The 16774-nt window shown below is 60.6% G+C and overlaps 1 protein-coding gene across 2 annotated transcripts; it reads left to right on the top strand.

Annotated features, from left to right (window-relative positions):
- Nucleotides 1-430: 430 nt before the first annotated feature.
- HM13 (histocompatibility minor 13) lies at nucleotides 431-14914 on the top strand. 2 transcript variants are annotated; one of them, XM_052783715.1, is made up of 13 exons: nucleotides 431-685; nucleotides 2183-2281; nucleotides 4190-4272; nucleotides 5242-5330; nucleotides 6138-6223; nucleotides 6370-6495; nucleotides 8463-8520; nucleotides 9092-9175; nucleotides 9492-9528; nucleotides 10613-10715; nucleotides 11293-11378; nucleotides 13635-13826; nucleotides 14526-14914. In XM_052783715.1, the coding sequence occupies exons 1-12, from the start codon at nucleotides 488-490 to the stop codon at nucleotides 13783-13785; spliced, it is 1200 nt and encodes a 399-aa protein (XP_052639675.1). In that variant the 5' UTR covers nucleotides 431-487; the 3' UTR covers nucleotides 13786-13826; nucleotides 14526-14914. The 2 variants fall into 2 exon arrangements, with proteins under 2 accessions (XP_052639675.1, XP_052639678.1); XM_052783718.1 differs by lacking the exon at nucleotides 13635-13826 and having other exon boundaries at nucleotides 433-685.
- Nucleotides 14915-16774: the final 1860 nt, after the last annotated feature.

Below are 16774 nucleotides of genomic sequence, written 5' to 3'. Positions count from 1 at the left end.
GCTGCTCCGTCCCACCGGCCTCCGGCTGCCCTCACGGCTCCCGCTCCACCGAGGCACGGGAGGGCTGGGGGGGGCACGGCCTGACCGCACCGGGGCCTTCCACCACCGCCGGGCTCTGTTGCGGTGGGAGGGGGGGAGACCAGCCTGGAGACCGGCCCCCAGCGGGGTAACGGGTCCCCGGGCCGAGCCCAAGGCCGGTTCTGGGGGATGCAGACCCCGGGTGGGGGGGACGGGACACACACACACACGGGAGGAGCGCCGGGGCCCGGTCGGGATCGGGCCCAGCAGGAATCGGGCCCAGCAGGGATCGGGCCCGGCGGCGCTCAGGCCCCGCCCTCCCCGGCTGTCGGTCTCCTAGCAACGGCGAGCCGGGTTGCCGGGGGTGGGCGTGGCTTTAACGCCGGCGGCGTCGGTCGACGCTTTGACGCGCCTTCCGGTCGGTAAAGAGGACGTGTCCCTGGCGCGCACGGGCCGGAAGCGGACCGCCATGGAGGAGGCCGCGGCGCACAACGGCAGCGCCGCCGGGGCCGGGGCCGGGACGGGGGTCGGGGCCGGATCCCCCGCGGCCGCCCGGCCGCCCGCTACCCCCGAGGGTATGGCGTTGGCTTACGGCAGCCTCGTCCTCATGGCGCTGCTGCCCATCTTCTTCGGGGCGCTGCGCTCCGTCAGCTGCGCCAAGAGCAAGGTATCCCCGCGGCTCCGGGGTAGGCCGGACACCACCACCCCCCCCCCGCACCCCCCCGAACCCGGCGGCGCCGGGGCGTCCGGGTCTCCCCCCCCCAAGCCGTGCCCGGCAGCGGGGGTTGCCCCCCCGCCTCTCCCGGGAGACCCTCCGGGGCCTCTAGGCCTCGGCTGCCCCCCCCCCCCCCCCCCCAACCCCACGGTGCCCCATCCCGCAGCTGCGTGGACCCCCCCGCCCCGACACTGTCCCTGGAAAGGCAGAGAGACTCTCGGCCCGGTGGAGGCGAGGGAGATCCGGCTGCCCTCGGGGTCTTCTCCAGCCCCCTTCCTCATTGTCCCGATCAGTTCAAGTGCTGCAAGACTCCTGACCACCCCTCGCACCCCTGCAAGAGATGCCGTGTTTGGGGGGGGCTGGTGTGTGGCTTTGCTCACCCACCCTGCAGCACTCAGACTGGTCCCTGGGGTGCTGCGGAGCCCTCCTGCCCGCACACCCTGTGCTGTCCCTGCAGCCCATCGTGCTGCTCTCTGCATCTTGTGCCTGGCCTCCGGTAGCAGCTGAGACTTAAATCCCAACCCTTCAGCTCCCGAAGCTCAGGAGAAGGGACTGTTTTACACTGTTTTTAAAGCCTGTTGTCTGCCCTTAAGTCTTACATCAGGGGTTTCGCCAGGAGTTAGTGGGCTTGCTGGCAGCCCAGGCAGCTGAGGTCTGTGAGCAGGGCCTGAGTGTGGTTCTGGGGAGGAATTTCTTTTCGCTCATGCCACAGGGAGCCAGTGGCTCTTCTGTGCTGCCGAGCGCTGTGTGGCAGCCGCTGTGGCCGGGATAAACTGGTGTTCCTTCGCAGGCTTGCTTTGCATAAGGGCTTCCACTCTGCCTGCTGTTGGCCGCAGGTGTTTGCCTGTGCGAGATTAGATCTCTGAGCAGCAGCCAGCTGGGCAGGGGGGCAGGCAGGGGACAGGCAGCCCTCTGCCTCTCCTCTGAAAGCTGAAGGGTCTCTCGTGGGAAATGGCTTGAAAGGGGGCTGGTTCAGCTGGTGCAAAGATGTCTCAGAAGGCAAAAGGGGTTTATAAATCTGGGGTTTCTGAGCACAATGAGTGTCCCAAGAGCGAGGTGAGGGATAAAAGGGTGATTGGAGAGGAATGTCATTCAGAGGGTGATCGACATATGGTGCGCACAGATGGGGAGGCTGGTGGGGAGGGACGGCCGTGAGCGGTGAGGGAGCCCAGCTCCCCACTGGGCAGGGGGAGAAAGGAGCAACGCCAGCGCAGGGTTTTTTTTCCTTTCTCCAAGAGGAAAAAAAGCAGTAAATTGTGGCAGCCCTCGGAAGGACGAGTGCGAGGTTTGCTTTTCCTGTCTCAGGCTCTACCTGTGACACAGCCAGTGCGTGCCCTGCCCCTCTCGAAGCCGCCACGGAGTCCCGCTCATTGTGTCTGTTCACCTCCTGCTCAGGTATGAAGCCAGAGCAGGGACTGATCCATTCCTGTCCTCTCTTTCCCTCCCCAGAACTCCTCGGAGATGCCAGAGACCATTACCAGCCGAGACGCTGCTCGTTTTCCCATTGTTGCCAGTTGCACCCTTCTGGGGCTCTACCTCTTCTTTAAAGTAAGTGAGCAGTGTCAGCGGGTGCTGGAGCCGGTGCCTGCCATCCTCACCGCCTGGTCAGGAGCTCCCAAAGTGGGGCTGAGTCGAGTTTTGGCCCTTAGTGTTGGGACAGAAAGTGTGTAAGGCTGCATGGCTCGAGCTCTTTGGTGTCACCACGCAGGAGGACGTCAGTTCTCACCTGAGCTGTCACAGCTTGGGGGAAATTGGAGCCTGTTTGTGCACAAGTTGGTTCTGGACAGCTGCCAAGGGGCGAGTTCACCCCTGAGCTCTGCCTGCCTCCACGGGGTGACCTGACGGTGCATGGACTGAAACCAGAGGGTGCCAGGGACTGCTGAGTTGCAAATGCTGCTGTCTCTGTGTTGTGCCCCGTGCTGTGCTTCTGAAGCCGTCTTGGCTGCAGGCCTGGGGGATTGCTAGCTCATGGGTGAGCCCCTGTGTGTTCAGGTGAAGTCTTTTAGACATGCAGAGCCAACAAGCAGAGTTAGATGACCATTCCTGAGTCACAGATAGGAGATCCCAGCAGCAGGTGCTTTCAGCTGTGTGGAGAAGGTATCTTGGCTTAAAGTGCCTTTGGCTGCCCACGCATGTCTGGTGTGCGGCTGAGCTCCTGGAGGGGCCTGATGAGCCGCGGGGTTGCCAGCGCAGAGCGGTCCTCTCAACACGGTGGCTTCCAGCCCCGCTGTCCTGGGCTGCCTGCGAGGTGGCAGGGTGCTCCTGGCTGGCCAGGTGAGGTTTAAGGTGCAAAGTTGGGAATATTGCAGTTTACAGGCCCTTCTCTGCCCATCACAGTTACCGTGCAGCAGCCGACCGACACTGCGGGCTCCTACCCTGGGTCGAGCGGCTGTGTGGGCTGACAGCTGTGCTGTGCAGCTCCTTACACCAGTGTGGGCCTGGGCACTGGCTCGTGCTGCGGCTGCACCAGGAAGGCGAGTGCATGCCTCAGCCTGCCCAGCTGCAGAGGTCAGCTCTGCAGCAGCAGACAGGATCAGGCCCCCCTAGCAATATGCCCTGCTTTCCCAGCAATGAAGTTTAGCCTGTGTGCTCACTGGGGCTGCAGCTCCTCTTTTAGGTCACCAGTAGTAAAGCTGAGCATCTGCTGAGCCTCTCCTAATGGTGAGGTATGGAGCAGCCACCAGACCCTGCTGCTGGGCCCCTCTGGCCACTGAAAGGACCCCCAGCAGCTCACCCCTTCCCTGTGGCCCATGTCTCAGGGTACTCTTCCATCTCCTCAGGTGCCTTTTCTGCCTCTTGCTCCTGGCTGGGATGGAGGCACCAGGAAAAGAAAGTACTGAATGTGCAGCATGGCCCCGCTGAAGTCGCTGCATGATCGGCGGCTCTTCCTTTCAATACCTGCAGTCTGCCATGAGCTCTTGTATTCCAGCATCCCCCTTCCAGGAGAGCATGGAGGACCATGGGGTCCCCTTGAGCTGGGCTGTAGGGGTGTGATTTGGCAGTAAGGCAGCGTGTGCGTTGGAGGACAGGATTTCTAATAATACCTGGTTTAATTAGGGCAGGCTGCGCTCGGCCCGCTGCAGTAGTGAGGGGGGGGTGCTGCTGCTCCCCTCTGCCAGGGCAGCCCTTGGGAGCGGCACAGTGCCTCACTCCCTGCTCTGGCTCACTCTGCAAGGGACACACGGGGGAAGCTCTGTCCTCCTTTCTGAAGCGCAGGAGTTATTTTTTGACCCGAGCAGCTCGTAGATGTGCGACAGCTCGCAGGCCCATTGTGCTTGTTCTGTGAGCACATGGCTATTTCCAACATATATCCCATCAGCAGTGCAAGAATTTGGGTTATTCCAGCTACTCTTATCTCCCTGGAGCACTGACACAGCAGCTGCTAATGGAAACGTGAAGTGCTGTAGATGGGGAGGATGCTGCGGTAACTAACCCCTTTCTGGATTTGTCTTGCAGATATTCTCTCAAGAGTACATCAATCTTCTGCTTTCCATGTATTTCTTCGTGCTGGGGATCCTCGCCCTGTCCCACACCATCAGGTACAGCAGAGGGAAGGGTGCAACTGGGGCAGGGATGTCCGAGGCTGCCCGGTCTGAGAGGCAGCGGAGCGTTCAGTTTATTGGGGGCTTTCTAGAGCACCATTGCCTTGCAGCAGAGCCAGGTCCCAGCTCTTGGGGTGCTGTCCCTTGGCGGTGTGAAGGGCCCAGAGCATGCTGTGAATCCTTCCTTGTGGGGGAACCAAAGTCTCGGGGGTCCCGGCAATCCGGTACCCTGTACAGCATCACTGGGAGAGCTCGTGGAGGTGTGGGTGGCCGCTATCATGGGACAAGGCCAGCTCACCCCGAGGAGCTGTTATGGCTTGGTACAGTCCTCGCTGCCCTGTGGAGGGGAGAGCTCCTCGGCACCCGTGTTCCCCTTATTGGGACGGCTGAAACAGGCAGCTGGAGCTCACGATAACGTCCCCGGCCTCTCGCACTGATGCTTGGCACGAGGTGTTGAAAGCTCAGTCTGTTTCAGTAACTGAAAAAATAAAACTGGTTTCCTGTTTCCTGAGCTCTAGGGTGTTGGGGACCAGATGCTTTCCCTAGACCGGTGCTGGGCAAGGGCTTTGTCTCCATTCCTGGCTCTGCAGGAGAGCTGTTCAGTGGTGGCCCAGCCAGTTCTGGGTGCCTAGGGGGCTGCTGGGGGGCCCAGGGCGCATGCTGGTGTCTGGAGCGGGTTCTTCCTTCTTGCGGGCGATGCTCTGTGCCTGTTGCCCTAGAGCATTTGGGGGGACTGTCACATATGGGCACATCAGACCTCTGGGGAGGACGAGGTCCCATATCTGCAGCTTGGTGACTGAAGCTGGGGCTCCTGCAAGTCTCTGATGTGGTGAAACCTGGCGTTTCCCCGTCTCGGGAGGGGGTGTGGGCCAGCGTCCGTTCTGTGACGCCATCACGCAGAGGTGCTGGGCAGTGCATCCTGCGGGGTTTATGTCGAGCTGCCCTTGTCTACACCTCTCATTTCAGCCCCATGATGAACAGATTCTTCCCTGCAAATTTCCCCAACAAACAGTACCAGCTCCTTTTCACCCAAGGCTCCGGGGAAAGCAAGGAGGGTATGTTGGCTCGCCGATCTCTCTGGGGGCCTGCATGTTTTCTGCCTTTACTGTTGTGGTTTTTGCTCACTTGGTGTTTTGACTTTCAGCCCGTTGAAACAACCTTCTTAAAGACTTGCCTCTTGCTCCCCTCTGCACTTCTGTAGCCGGTGTGAGCCCCGTGTGTCTCTGCAGAGCTGGGGCTGCTGTGTGCATCTTCTTGCACCGGCTGGCACTCTCCCTCTGTGCTGCCTCTGGCCAGCAGGGAAACCCCAGAAACAGATCCCAGAGTGCTATAGGAATGGAGCTATGGCTGCTGTTAAATGCACTGCCTGTGTTTAAGCTCCTCGGGTAGCATAGTACTGACTTTTTTTGTGCTGCCTTAACTGATCTGATTCAAATCTTTGCACTGGTAGAAGATGCTTTGATAAGCATCCTGCCCAGTAGCTTTACTGGTAAAGGAATACTACTTCTAGTGATAACACTAGGAGTTAACTGGTGCAAGAAGAGGGAGAAGGTTTGCCTCTCCCTGCCTTAGACAGTGCCTGAATCCAATTTCCTTATTGACAGAAGGATCGCAGATGCTGTCCATGTGGCAGAGTCTGGCTGAAGGAGAAGGTCCGGGCTTGCCAGGGCCAGCTGCTTGCTCGCATGCAGTTTGCACGTGTTTACCATGGCCACGGCCATTTCTGTGGGTACAGTCCCCTCGTTTGGGACATGGGCGCTGTGGTCTGTGTTGCTCCCCAGCTGTGAAGTCACTCACACTTCCCTGCGCGGAAGGGGAGCTGCCCAGGCTGCCCAAAATCTGACTTCTCTTTTTTATTGCAGAAATAGTGAATTACGAGTTTGACACCAAGGATCTTGTGTGCCTGGCCCTGAGCAGTGTTGTGGGGGTCTGGTACCTGCTGAGAAAGGTAAGCGCACCACAGCCCTGTTGCAGGGAGGCCAGGGACCAGGCTGGATCAGACCCAGGCCCCTTTCCACGCAAGGCCTCTGCAGGCTGAGGCCGTGGCTTGGCATATGCAGTGGGACCCAAATCTCCTTTTCCTGTTGTTCTCAGCACTGGATTGCCAACAATCTCTTTGGGCTGGCTTTCTCTCTCAACGGGGTGGAGCTGCTGCACTTGAACAACGTCAGCACTGGCTGCATCTTGCTTGGGGGCCTCTTCATCTACGACGTCTTCTGGGTAAACGGGAGCATTCCCCGGGGCGGACGCGAGTTGCAGCCGTTGGCGGAAGGCATGTGCGTGGCGTTATGCCTCTTCAGAGGCAGCACGCTGGCTGGACACACGTTTGCAGTCAGGATTTCCACTTTCTCAGCCCAAAGGGGTGTGGTGGGGATGATGACGGAATCAAACAGTGGCAGAACATGGCTCAGCAAATGCATTTTCTTTTAGTCTCTGCCTTAGAGAGCCCAGGGCTGGCAGTGATCTCGTCAGGGCTGTTGTGGGGTACCCAGGTGTGTGGCATATCTAGTTATGGTGACCTGTATTTCCCACTAAGGTCTTCCCAATGCCTGACAGAGCTGCTGGGTGGGCTGGAGGACGAGGCTGCTCTGGCGTATGCTGATCCGGCTTGTATGAGCTGTGCCTCAACTTTGTCATCTGCCGGCTTCATTAGCATCCTGTTCTCTTGCACAGAGGACCAAACACTGGAATGCCTCCAGTCTCTTTCCCTCAGCCAATGCAGTGCCCCAACATCTTAATTTTGAGGTTTTCCTTATCTCTCTGCAATGGGCCTGGATGCATGTTTCTCCTTGTAATGTCTGTATTCCCCAGTCCTTCCTGCAGCCTCTACCTTCTGAATTACTGTGTTTCCAAATGTCTGACAGCCTTGTATACCTTGAGGTCTGTCCAGCAGCTTTGCAGCTGCTTCAGTAATCCTTTCCTATTTAAGCCTGGCTACTGTATGTTATTTTGTACTTGGCCAGTGCTACCCCTGTTTCACAGGCTCGTTAACAGTCTCAGCTCTGTGGTTCATTAGCCTGTGTGCCACTTCCTCTGCTGCTTTCAGCTGGAGAAGATTCAGCCTTCTGGCTTAGCCCACCCAGTGCCTCATGCTCTGCTCAGGGTGTGAGTAACTTCCCAGTGCTTCAGAGACAGCAAGAGTGCAACCCTCGCTGCTCTCTGCTTGCCGGCTGTCTCCTGCCTCGGCTTCCCTGGCAGGTCAATGTATTGCCGGAGCCTCACAGAAGGGCCGTCTTGAAGTGGAGACCCTCTTGCTGTGCCCCTCTGCAGGGACTGGTCACTTGGATCTTAGCATGGATTTAATCAGAGTGAGATCCAAGGAGGGTTTCAAGGAGGAAGGACAACTGCTCAGTGGATCGATGATATTGCCCCCTGCAGAGTCTTGGGGTGAATTTGCATGTGACGCTTTTCCCTGGTCCCAGTGTGGAGTCCTGTCACTCCGTGGCGATGCCCAGAGCTTGCTGCACCTTATGGGAGTTAATCTGATGCCCAATGCTTGCTTTAACATTTCTCTTTAATTCCTAGCTCTAGGATCTTGCTCACCTGGTGCTGACCAGCACCTGGTTTATGTGCCTGCTCCTGGTATAGCCAAGACTGGAGGCTTGGAGATGAAAAGGAACAGAAATTAGGGTGGTTGACCTATATGTTTACAGTCCATCCCCCAAATGATGCCAGTATTTAAAGGTGATAGTGCAGTACAAATAAATGACCTCAGAGCAAAATGCAGCTGATCCAAGAATTGCTCCAGTCCCTGTTGGAAGCTCACAGGCAGCAGCCTGGCACTGGCTGGGACTCTCCACTGGGAACTCCTGCCCTCAGATAACATCCTGCGCAGTGGTCAGGCTTTCTGCTGAGTTGACTAATTAGAGCTGAACCAACCTGCAGGGGTAGGTGCTGGGGAAGGCCGGGTGGTGGGCAGCACTGCAGCCCTGCGATGTGAGCAGTCTCTCCGGTGCTGCTCTGAAAGCAGGATGACCGTGATGTGCTCCCTGCCTTGAGCACTGTCCTGTGCTTTCTCCCCTGGGTGGTGGGCTCACTTGCAGGACTCCTCTGCCCGCAGTTCGGCAGCTCTTTGGCTGTTTTCTGTCACTGAGGCCGCTCCGGGCCCCGAGGTGATGTTGTAGCTGAGCATGTGTGTGTGTCCCTGTGCAGCTGTGGTCATCCTGGACTCCTCTGCTTGCCCCTAGGTGTTTGGCACCAATGTGATGGTGACAGTTGCCAAATCGTTTGAGGCCCCGATAAAACGTGAGTAGATCTTCCCCATGTGCCGGAGGAGGGGCTGTCCGTTGTGCTGCGGTTGTTGCCCTGTGCATCCTCCACCTTCTGGAGATGGCTCAGAAGGTGGGATGTGTGCAGGAAGGTTTCCTGCTAGTGACCCCTTAGACTGCTGCATGGTGTCCCTGACCTGCAGGGAGCGGGCCAGGTCTCTGGAGAGGGATGATTTGCAGAGCCCTGGGTTAGTCTGCACCCCCAGAGCGGGCAATTTCACCTGCTCATTAAAAAAAAACCCCAGCAAATCAAAACATCCAAAAAACCAGCGGGAGGGGTGAATTTCTGCTGTTGTGGTGCATGCAGTCATTTGGGTCCTGGGAGCTGGGGCTGAAACCTGCCCATGGGGCTGGCCCCAAACCCCTCGGTTTCCCTTTCCAGAGTTGTCCCAGGAAGGAGAACAAGGGGAGCTGCAGGAGAGGAGGGGGCCAAGGGCAGGGACAGGGGTCTTGCCCGGCTCCGGTCCCTTTTTGCCACACACAGTGGTGCTGAGGTCTACTCAGCACAGACACTCTTCCCTTACTGTTCCTCCCTCTGCTCCTTGTAGTGGTTTTCCCTCAGGACCTGCTGGAGAAGGGGCTAGAGGCTGACAACTTTGCCATGCTGGGTCTGGGAGACATTGTCATTCCAGGTGAGGACAGAAGAGGGGGGACATGACCAGGATTGCCTGTCTGAACAGGCTGCAGGGAGCTGAGCGGGTTGCCTCACTCTGCCTTTGGCCATGCCAGAGCCCTGTGGGCCTCCTGCTGGGGCTGGGGGCTGCGTGGGCTGGGAGCTGCGTGGACTGGGGGGGTCTCCTACCAGGTCCTGGTGCTGTCCCTGTGCCTTGTGCCGCGAGAGGGCACTGTCAGCCCAGGCATGGCACTCGGAGCCGCTGCAGGTCCTGCCCTGCCTCGCTCAGCCTTCCCTACGACCTCCATCCCCTCACTGTCCCCTTCTCCCTGCAGGGATCTTCATTGCCTTGCTGCTGCGGTTTGACATCAGGTGAGTGGGCGGCAGGGAAGGGTCTCTGGCAGGTTGGATCTTGCAGCATATTTGAGCTGCTTTTGTAGAGGAAAAGGGGAAGCCAGGAGCGCAGTCGTGTGCTCCCCTCCAGGGCTTGGCATGGGGACCCGGGATTGCGGCTGGGACGGGGGGTGCAAGGGGAAGCTCTTGGAAGAGTAGACGTGAGAAGGGCTGGCTTTGTGGGTGAGTCCTGAGCACTGGGGGCGAGTTGTTTGAGCTCATGGGCGTTGCTGTATGGATGGCAGGGCAGGCAGCACATAACAGCCCCACAGAGCCTCACTGGCTCCCTGGCACTGGAGAGGGCAGTGCTGCTGTGCTACGGCAGTGAGGGGAAACAACAATGGTGTGGGAAAGAGCATGGGGTGCTGGCACCTGAGAAGTGTTTGCATGGAAACAAATCGGTGCCTGGCAGTGCTGGCTGCCTCTGGGTTGCCATTGGTGTTGGGAGAAGCAGCTCCTTCCTATGCAGGGAAGCTGCACCTACCGCCAGGGTGTAGCTTTCAGCAGTTGCCCCACACCAAAAGTCTCCGGCTGGGGAGCTGCCAGGAATGGGCCGCTTCATGCGACTGCGGTGGTGTGGCCCCGCTCCCGCTGCTGTTGCACAGACCCTCCAGTCTGTGCCAGCTCTTCCAGGTGTTTCCACCCACATCCTGCCTGCACCTGCTGGGAATCCCAGTTCCTGCAGCCTGCCCTGCAATAAAACAGCACGTGCTGAGAGCGGGGTGCCCGGGACCGGCTGTGCCTCCCTGGAGAAGATGGGACCCTCTCCTTGGGTCCCAGCACCGATTCCTCCCCCCCAGTAGCCATCCAGCAAGCAGGATCGTGCACCTCCTTCCCTTCCCCAGCCCCTCACCTGGGCGTCACCCCATCCAGTCCCACACTGCTTCTGTGGGACCTGGGGCTGTGCTGGTGACAGTCTCTGCGCTGGCTCGAAAGCACGGGCAGAGCACGGCTCCCCGTGCCCCAGCGTGGTGGGAGATGGCTTAGAGCGCTGGGCCAGCTCCATTTCGGCCACTGGCATCCCAGACCTGAGGTCACTGGGCTCTGCTCCCTTTCTCTACAGCTTGAAGAAGAACACGCACACGTATTTCTACACCAGCTTTGTGGCCTACATCTTTGGGCTGGGCCTGACCATATTCATCATGCACATCTTCAAGCACGCCCAGGTGAGCTCCGCTGTGCTGCCTCCCGCAGATGCACGTCCCAAGCGGGACATGCCAGTTTGGCCACGAGGTTCCTGCATCATGCCAGGAAAAAGTCGATGCATTCCTTCTCTTGGCTTTGCTTTTCCAATGCCTGCCTGTACCTTGCCCTGCCCAAAGCTTGTGTGCCTGGCTAGAGCAGAGTCCTGTTTGGGGCAAGGCTGGTTCAGGCAGCTGCGTTTCCAACAACATCACCTCAACTGGCCTGCCCTGTGTTTTTGTGGCTCTCTGCAACCAAGCTGCCCGTGAAGACCCACCCTGCATGCTGTGGAGGGGCCCTGGGAGCCCATGCAGTGTGGGTGCTGTCACTGGTCTGCACAGGGGCCCTTGGTGTGTTTGTGGCCCGCTGGGACCTCACGGTGAGGGTTTTGTGCTGCTGCAGCTGAAACTTGGCTCTTGAAGCTGCTTTCTGGGGTATTAACCCTCTGTGCAGTGCTGTGACAGATGCCACGGGTGCGGAGGGAACAGGGCCAGCTCACCTCATGCTCCTCCTGAGGGGTGATTTGTGGTTTGGTTTACCAGTTGTTTTTCTTCCCAACAGCCTGCTCTTCTGTACCTGGTCCCCGCATGCATCGGATTCCCACTTCTTGTGGCCTTGGCAAAGGGAGAAGTAACTGAAATGTTCAGGTGAGCGTCAGCTGGGGACGGAGCTGTTTTGCCCCCGGCACTGGAGCGCATGAAGCGTGCAGATGTTCCCACGCCTGGGCACAGCTGGGGGGACGGGTTCATCTGGGCATGCTCTGGGTGTGCGTGTGCATGTGCGTGGGTGGAGGGAGTGGATCTGTGTTTGTACACGCCGGCCCTGGCTCCAGCCACCCCCTCGTAGCCGGGTGGGAGCTTTGGTGCAGTACCAACAGGCAAGCAGCATCTGGTATTGCTTTACGCCCTGGTGACAAACTCTTCCCGTGCGCTGGCAGGTAGGGGAGGGTGGGACCGCACACCTGGTGCTGAGATACTTGGTCATTGTGTCCCAGGGCCTGTGGGTGGGGGAGAACAGAGCTGAATCCAGCTCCGAGAGGAGCCAGGGCTGGTTTGAGCACATCCCAGCCTCCCCGCTCGAGTAAAGTATCCTGGTTTGCAGCAGTCTCCCTGCCCCCAGGACTGTAGGTGCAGAGGCTTTGCTGTGCTGTTGTGCTCCAGCCCTTCTCTCAGCCTGCCGTGCTCCAGGCGTTTGCCTGTTTGCTGTTGGGGGCAGCTTTGGTCTCCTGCCTGGACTGTCCCCTCTGAGCCGTGCAGAGCATGGCCTGGCTTGCCTGGGAGCTGTTTCTCCACTGTGCTTGGCCAGTTTCGCTCAAGGCGCTCAGTGGTAGCCCGGTGCGGTTGCTTCTTTGAGGACGGCTGAAGCAGAGGAGGGAAGGGAACATCCATCCCAAAGCAGGACGGTGCACCCCCCAGCCTCCCCGCTCCAGGGGTGCCCCTGCCCGTGAGGGCCTGCCCAAGCCCCCAGCTTACTCGGAGGGAAACCAGCACCCGACTGGGGCGCAGCGGGGAGCCGGTTGCCCTTGCTTCCTTCCCCTCCCCTGGGAGATGCAGGTATGCGTGTTCCCACCGGGCTGTCAGCTGGGCCAGCTCCCCAGCCCTGCCGCACCTGCCCCTCCTTTGATGTTTGCTTCTGACGATCGCTGCTGCAGGCGCTGAGTGTCCTGGGATCGTCCTTCCTGTGCACCTGGGATCCTGCAGCCGCTCTCCCCAGTGCCGTGACTCACCAGCTGACAGCAGCACCACCTCCCGCGCCAGGAAACTGGGGAAACTGGGGAGAGGCGAGCTGTGAGTCCGGCCCGCCTGGTAGCAAGGCGTCCGGGGAGCCTGGCAGCCGGGCACCGGGGGCTAGTGCCACCACAGAGCATTAGCACAAGCTGCTCCAGCAGCAAAGCGCTGCCCGCTGTTGTTGGCCGAGTCCTGCCAGGGCAAGTGCAGGAGGCTGGGGGGGTTGCAACCTTGATGGGCTCTGGGGTCCAGCCACCCTTGAAGTCGCGCCGGTTGCAAGCAGAGGAAGTGGGACGCGATGGGACTCGTGCCTGGAGGGCAGTGGCTCCCACCGCAGGAATCCCACCAAGGCGTAGCTGCCCTGTGCGGCTTCGGTGCACCCTGATCCTCCCTGCGCTGATGGCAGCCCGGAGCTGGCAGTTCTCCTGTGGTCTCTGCCTGCTGGCTGCCTGCACGCAGCGAGCTGCCTGCACATGGTGTCTCGCAGCAGCCGTCAGCTGCCCTGGGAGAGGGCAGCGAGGGTCTGATGCAGCGGCGAGTACAGGCAGTGCTGCGGGGAGGGTGGGAGTGAGCAGATCTGAGCTGCGAGCCTGGGGAAGGGCTGCCTGTGGAGCAGAGGTGGGTGATATCGAGATCAGTTTTGCAGCTCCCAGCCTTGACAAGCCTCTCTAGGCAGGTGGTAACCTTCGCTCTGCCTCTGTCAGCAGTGGAAAACCCCTCCTGCTGCTCACCCCTGCTGCAGACGTGCTGTCCTTGAACAGCAGGAAAGGGTCTGCTGCGTCAGGCTGCTGCGTGCACAGCCCCTGGGCTGCTCTGCCGCTGCCTTCCCAGTGCTCAGGCTTGCTCTCCTGTGGGCTCCAGCTGCCTGGCTCTACCCAGGCTGGCGGTAGCTGCCTTCTCCCCGGGTCTCAGGCCTCGTTCTTCCATGCTGCAGCCCTGCCTGGGGTCTGCAGGCAAGGGGAGTGCAGGCATGAGCTTGCCAGCATGGCCCCAGGGCCACCCCAGCCTGAGCTAGTGGGTGCTGGCAGCCAGAGGGGACAGCGGGCTGCCTGCGCAGGGTGGTGAGTTTGCAGCAGTCTCACTCCAAAACTCTTCTGCTTTTTCTTCTCTCTCCCCGCCTCTCCTCTCTGTCCTCGTCTTCCCCCTTTCCCCTCCTGCTTCCTCTCTCTCCTGCAGCTATGAATCCTCTGCTGAAATCTTGCCACACACACCAAGACTTACCCACTTCCCCACCGTGTCCGGCTCGCCGGCCAGCCTTGCTGATTCCATGCAGCAGAAACTGTCCTGTCCCCGCCGACGCCGGCAGCAAAGCCCTAGTGCCATGTAGCAATCGCACGCGGTGCCCTTTCTGTCTGTCGCTCTGGCCAGGTAGGGGCTGGTCCCGGCTCTCCCCTCTCCCTGGGCAGAGGCAGTAGCTGTCGCCTCACTGCTGCGGGCCGGCTTCTCTCCCTGTCTGAGGGGAGACTGAAGGGAGAGAGGATTTGCCATCTCTGCCCTTGTTGTGCTTTGTGTTGGAAGGCAGCTGTCCTGGGTTTCTTTTGCCAGGGCCCTGGGGCCGGTGCTGGGGGGTTTGCAGCCAGAGGAGCGAGACCCTGGAGGTGGTGGTGGGGGTGTCACTGCTGTTGGTATTGCTGTGGCTCCCCCCCGCTAACCAGCCTTGCTGGCACCAGCACTCAGCCTGGCAGCGTGGGGGGGAAGTGTGGTGTTATCCAGGATATCCGACGGTGATCTCGGGAGCGAGGACAGACCCCTGGGCACAGAGCTGGCCCAATGGCTTGGCTGGGGGAAGCCCCAGCCCCTGGCTGGATCCACCCCATCCATCTCTGGAGGTGTCTGGGGGGTGTCACAGTGCTCGTCTCCCCACCTGGGCTCCCACCCCGTTGGGCTTTCTGCACTGGGGGGCCAATGGCTAGAGCACCCCCATCCTCGGCACGGCCCGGCCGCTGCAGCAGGGCAGACCCCAAGACTGTGGCCCCAGGCTGGGCTGTCCCCACCTGGCACAGGTCTCTTGTCCCCGGAGAAGGTCTGACCCCACTCACTCCTCCCTCCTGTCCTTCTCGTCCCCAGCTACGAGGAGAGCTCTACCCCCAAGGAGGTGCCGGGGGCATCCAAAGAAGAGACGACAGAAGCCTCCAAGAAGGAGAAGTGACTTTGCCCATGGGCCATGCCCGGCACCGCCGGGCTGGGGCCCTTCCAGACCCTCCGCAAGTGACAGATGACGAAACAATTGTGCAAGAGCATCGTGTTGTGTGTGTCGGAGCAGCCACCCAGGTGGGGTATCGATGTATGCCGCATAGCCACCCCCCTGCCGGCCCCCCAGGGCCGCACCGCCGCCCCCCCTGCCTGTTTATCTCTTATGGGGGTACAAGGCGGGTGGGGGGCGCAAACCACAGGCCGGTTTTTAAATTTTGTATTGTGCATTTGCTTTCTCTCATATTAAACCATGTCGAAGGAAAGAGTGCTGGTCTGGCAGTGCCGCTGGGGCTGTGCCGGCAGCCCTCGCCTTGGCCACTTGCTCCAGCTTGTAACCCCTACTCAGCCCCCTGGCCGGGATCGGCGTCCTGGCTCACCCTCAGCCTTGTTCTCCCTGTGGGGCCCGTGGCCATTGTCTGGCTGTTTCCAAGTGACCGTCCCCTTCCCCCTCCCGCTTGTCCAGCGCTCAGCCTTCCCCCAGCCAGCCTCAGCCTGGCCCCCCCTCCTTGCAACACCCAGATTTAGGGCTGTGGTCACTGACCCCCCTCCTGTGCCTGGGTGGGTTTGAGCCGGGGTCTGGTCCTGGAGCGGGTGGGTGGGTGCGCGGGAATTGGGGCACAGGAACCCAGCAGGATGGAGACATGCTCTGCCTCGGTTGCATGGGGGGTTCAGCGAGCTGGGGCTGAGTCCCCACAGCCTGGGGGAGCGGGCATGGGAGGGAAAGAGCCTGGTGACCCCAAACTGAGCCTCATAGCGGGTTGAAGAGAGCGCAGGCTGTCCCCCTCCTTGCAGGGAGCCAGGCACCCACCTGCACCCCCTGGGGCTGCAACAGGCACTGGGGGCTCCAGCAGCCGCCTTGGCTCCTGCTGGGGCCAGCTGCCGCGTGTCCTGCAGCACCGGCTGTGTCCTCCCTGCCCGCCCTCGGGGCAGGCATGCGGAGGATCCTGCATCCCTCCGGCCATGCCCACTGCCAGAATAAATAGAGAGTGTTTGCCGGCTTGGCAGCCCCTCCACAAAAGCCGTATTGAACCATTATTCCCCGCGTCGGCTGCGAGCACTAAAAGTGGCGCCTCGTGTTCTGCCATCTAATGACCCTTCGCAGTCTCCTACAGATGTTTTCTATGACTTACAGCTCCTTTTCCAACAGCCCTGTCCGCAAAAACAAGAGGGGCCACTTTAATTCCAATTAAATACCTCCAGCTAAGCAAACAGTGTGCAGCAGGGCTTGGGTACGGTGCGGCCGCCAGGCCCGGCCCATGGAGTCACTGAGTCTAGACTCCAGATGTGATTTCACCAGCCTCCAGTGTCCCATGGAAAACGATGCTGGCTCTGCCGCGGGGCACAGCACCCTACCCCAAGCCGGGGCCCCGCTCACCGCCACGGCATGATGGTGCATGCTCTCCCGCTGTGGGTCTGGCACCGCATCCCGCGAGGCTCTGCATCCTCCCTGGCTTTGGGTGGTGGGAGCCTGATGCCACGCTGGCCTCCCACCCATCCCCTTGCAGCCTCCAGACCCTCCGAGCGTGCAGGAGCAGGCTGGGGGTTGCACATGGTACCCCAGCGCCGGCATTATCCTGCCTCCCTGCTCCCCCGCAGACCTTGGGACAGCTTGTGCCAGCTGTACGTGCGGTGGGAGCGCGGCAGCGAGCCAGGAGCTTTCCTGGGGCTGCGGGGAGCGGAAGGTCTGGGGAGGGGAGAGCAGGGTCACCCCTCACTCTGCCTAGCCGATAAGCCAGGGCCGGGCTGGAAGGAAGGAAGCGTGCTGGGCCCTGCAAGGAGCCGCCAGCGGAGCCGGCGCCTTGGTGGCCCCGGGCTTCGCTCGCCCGCTGCACCTGGACCCTGTGGCATCTCCGCTCCCAGCACCGCCACGGCCACACGGCTCCGCTCTGTCTGGGCTGCCGCTGGGCCACCTTCCCCTCGCCAAGGGGGTCCCTCCGGCTCGGGGAGGGGGGAGCTGCGGAAACGCAAACGCACCAGCTCTGGCAGGAAACCTCCATCCACGGAGCTGCGTCCAGCCGGGGAAGGGACCGGAGACAGCCTGCCCTGCTGCCGGCAGCCGTGGGGTTTGGGGTGATCCCCCCCCCTGCCCGTGGCCCCCTCGGGGCACTGATGTAGGTGCCCAC

Source organism: Harpia harpyja, chromosome 1 (assembly GCF_026419915.1).
Source record: "Harpia harpyja isolate bHarHar1 chromosome 1, bHarHar1 primary haplotype, whole genome shotgun sequence".
Taxonomy (NCBI): Eukaryota; Metazoa; Chordata; class Aves; order Accipitriformes; family Accipitridae; genus Harpia; species Harpia harpyja.
The sequence above is the reverse complement of the archived record's forward strand: the minus strand, read 5'-3'. Positions and strand labels throughout refer to the sequence as shown.

Coding starts and splice junctions, on each gene's coding strand:
- HM13 (XM_052783715.1), top strand. CDS start 488: ATGGAGGAGGCCGCGGCGCACAACGGCAGCGCCGCCGGGGCCGGGGCC. Junction 686..2,182: donor TCAGCTGCGCCAAGAGCAAG/GTATCCCCGCGG, acceptor TTCCCTCCCCAG/AACTCCTCGGAGATGCCAGA. Junction 8,521..9,091: donor GTTTGAGGCCCCGATAAAAC/GTGAGTAGATCT, acceptor TGCTCCTTGTAG/TGGTTTTCCCTCAGGACCTG.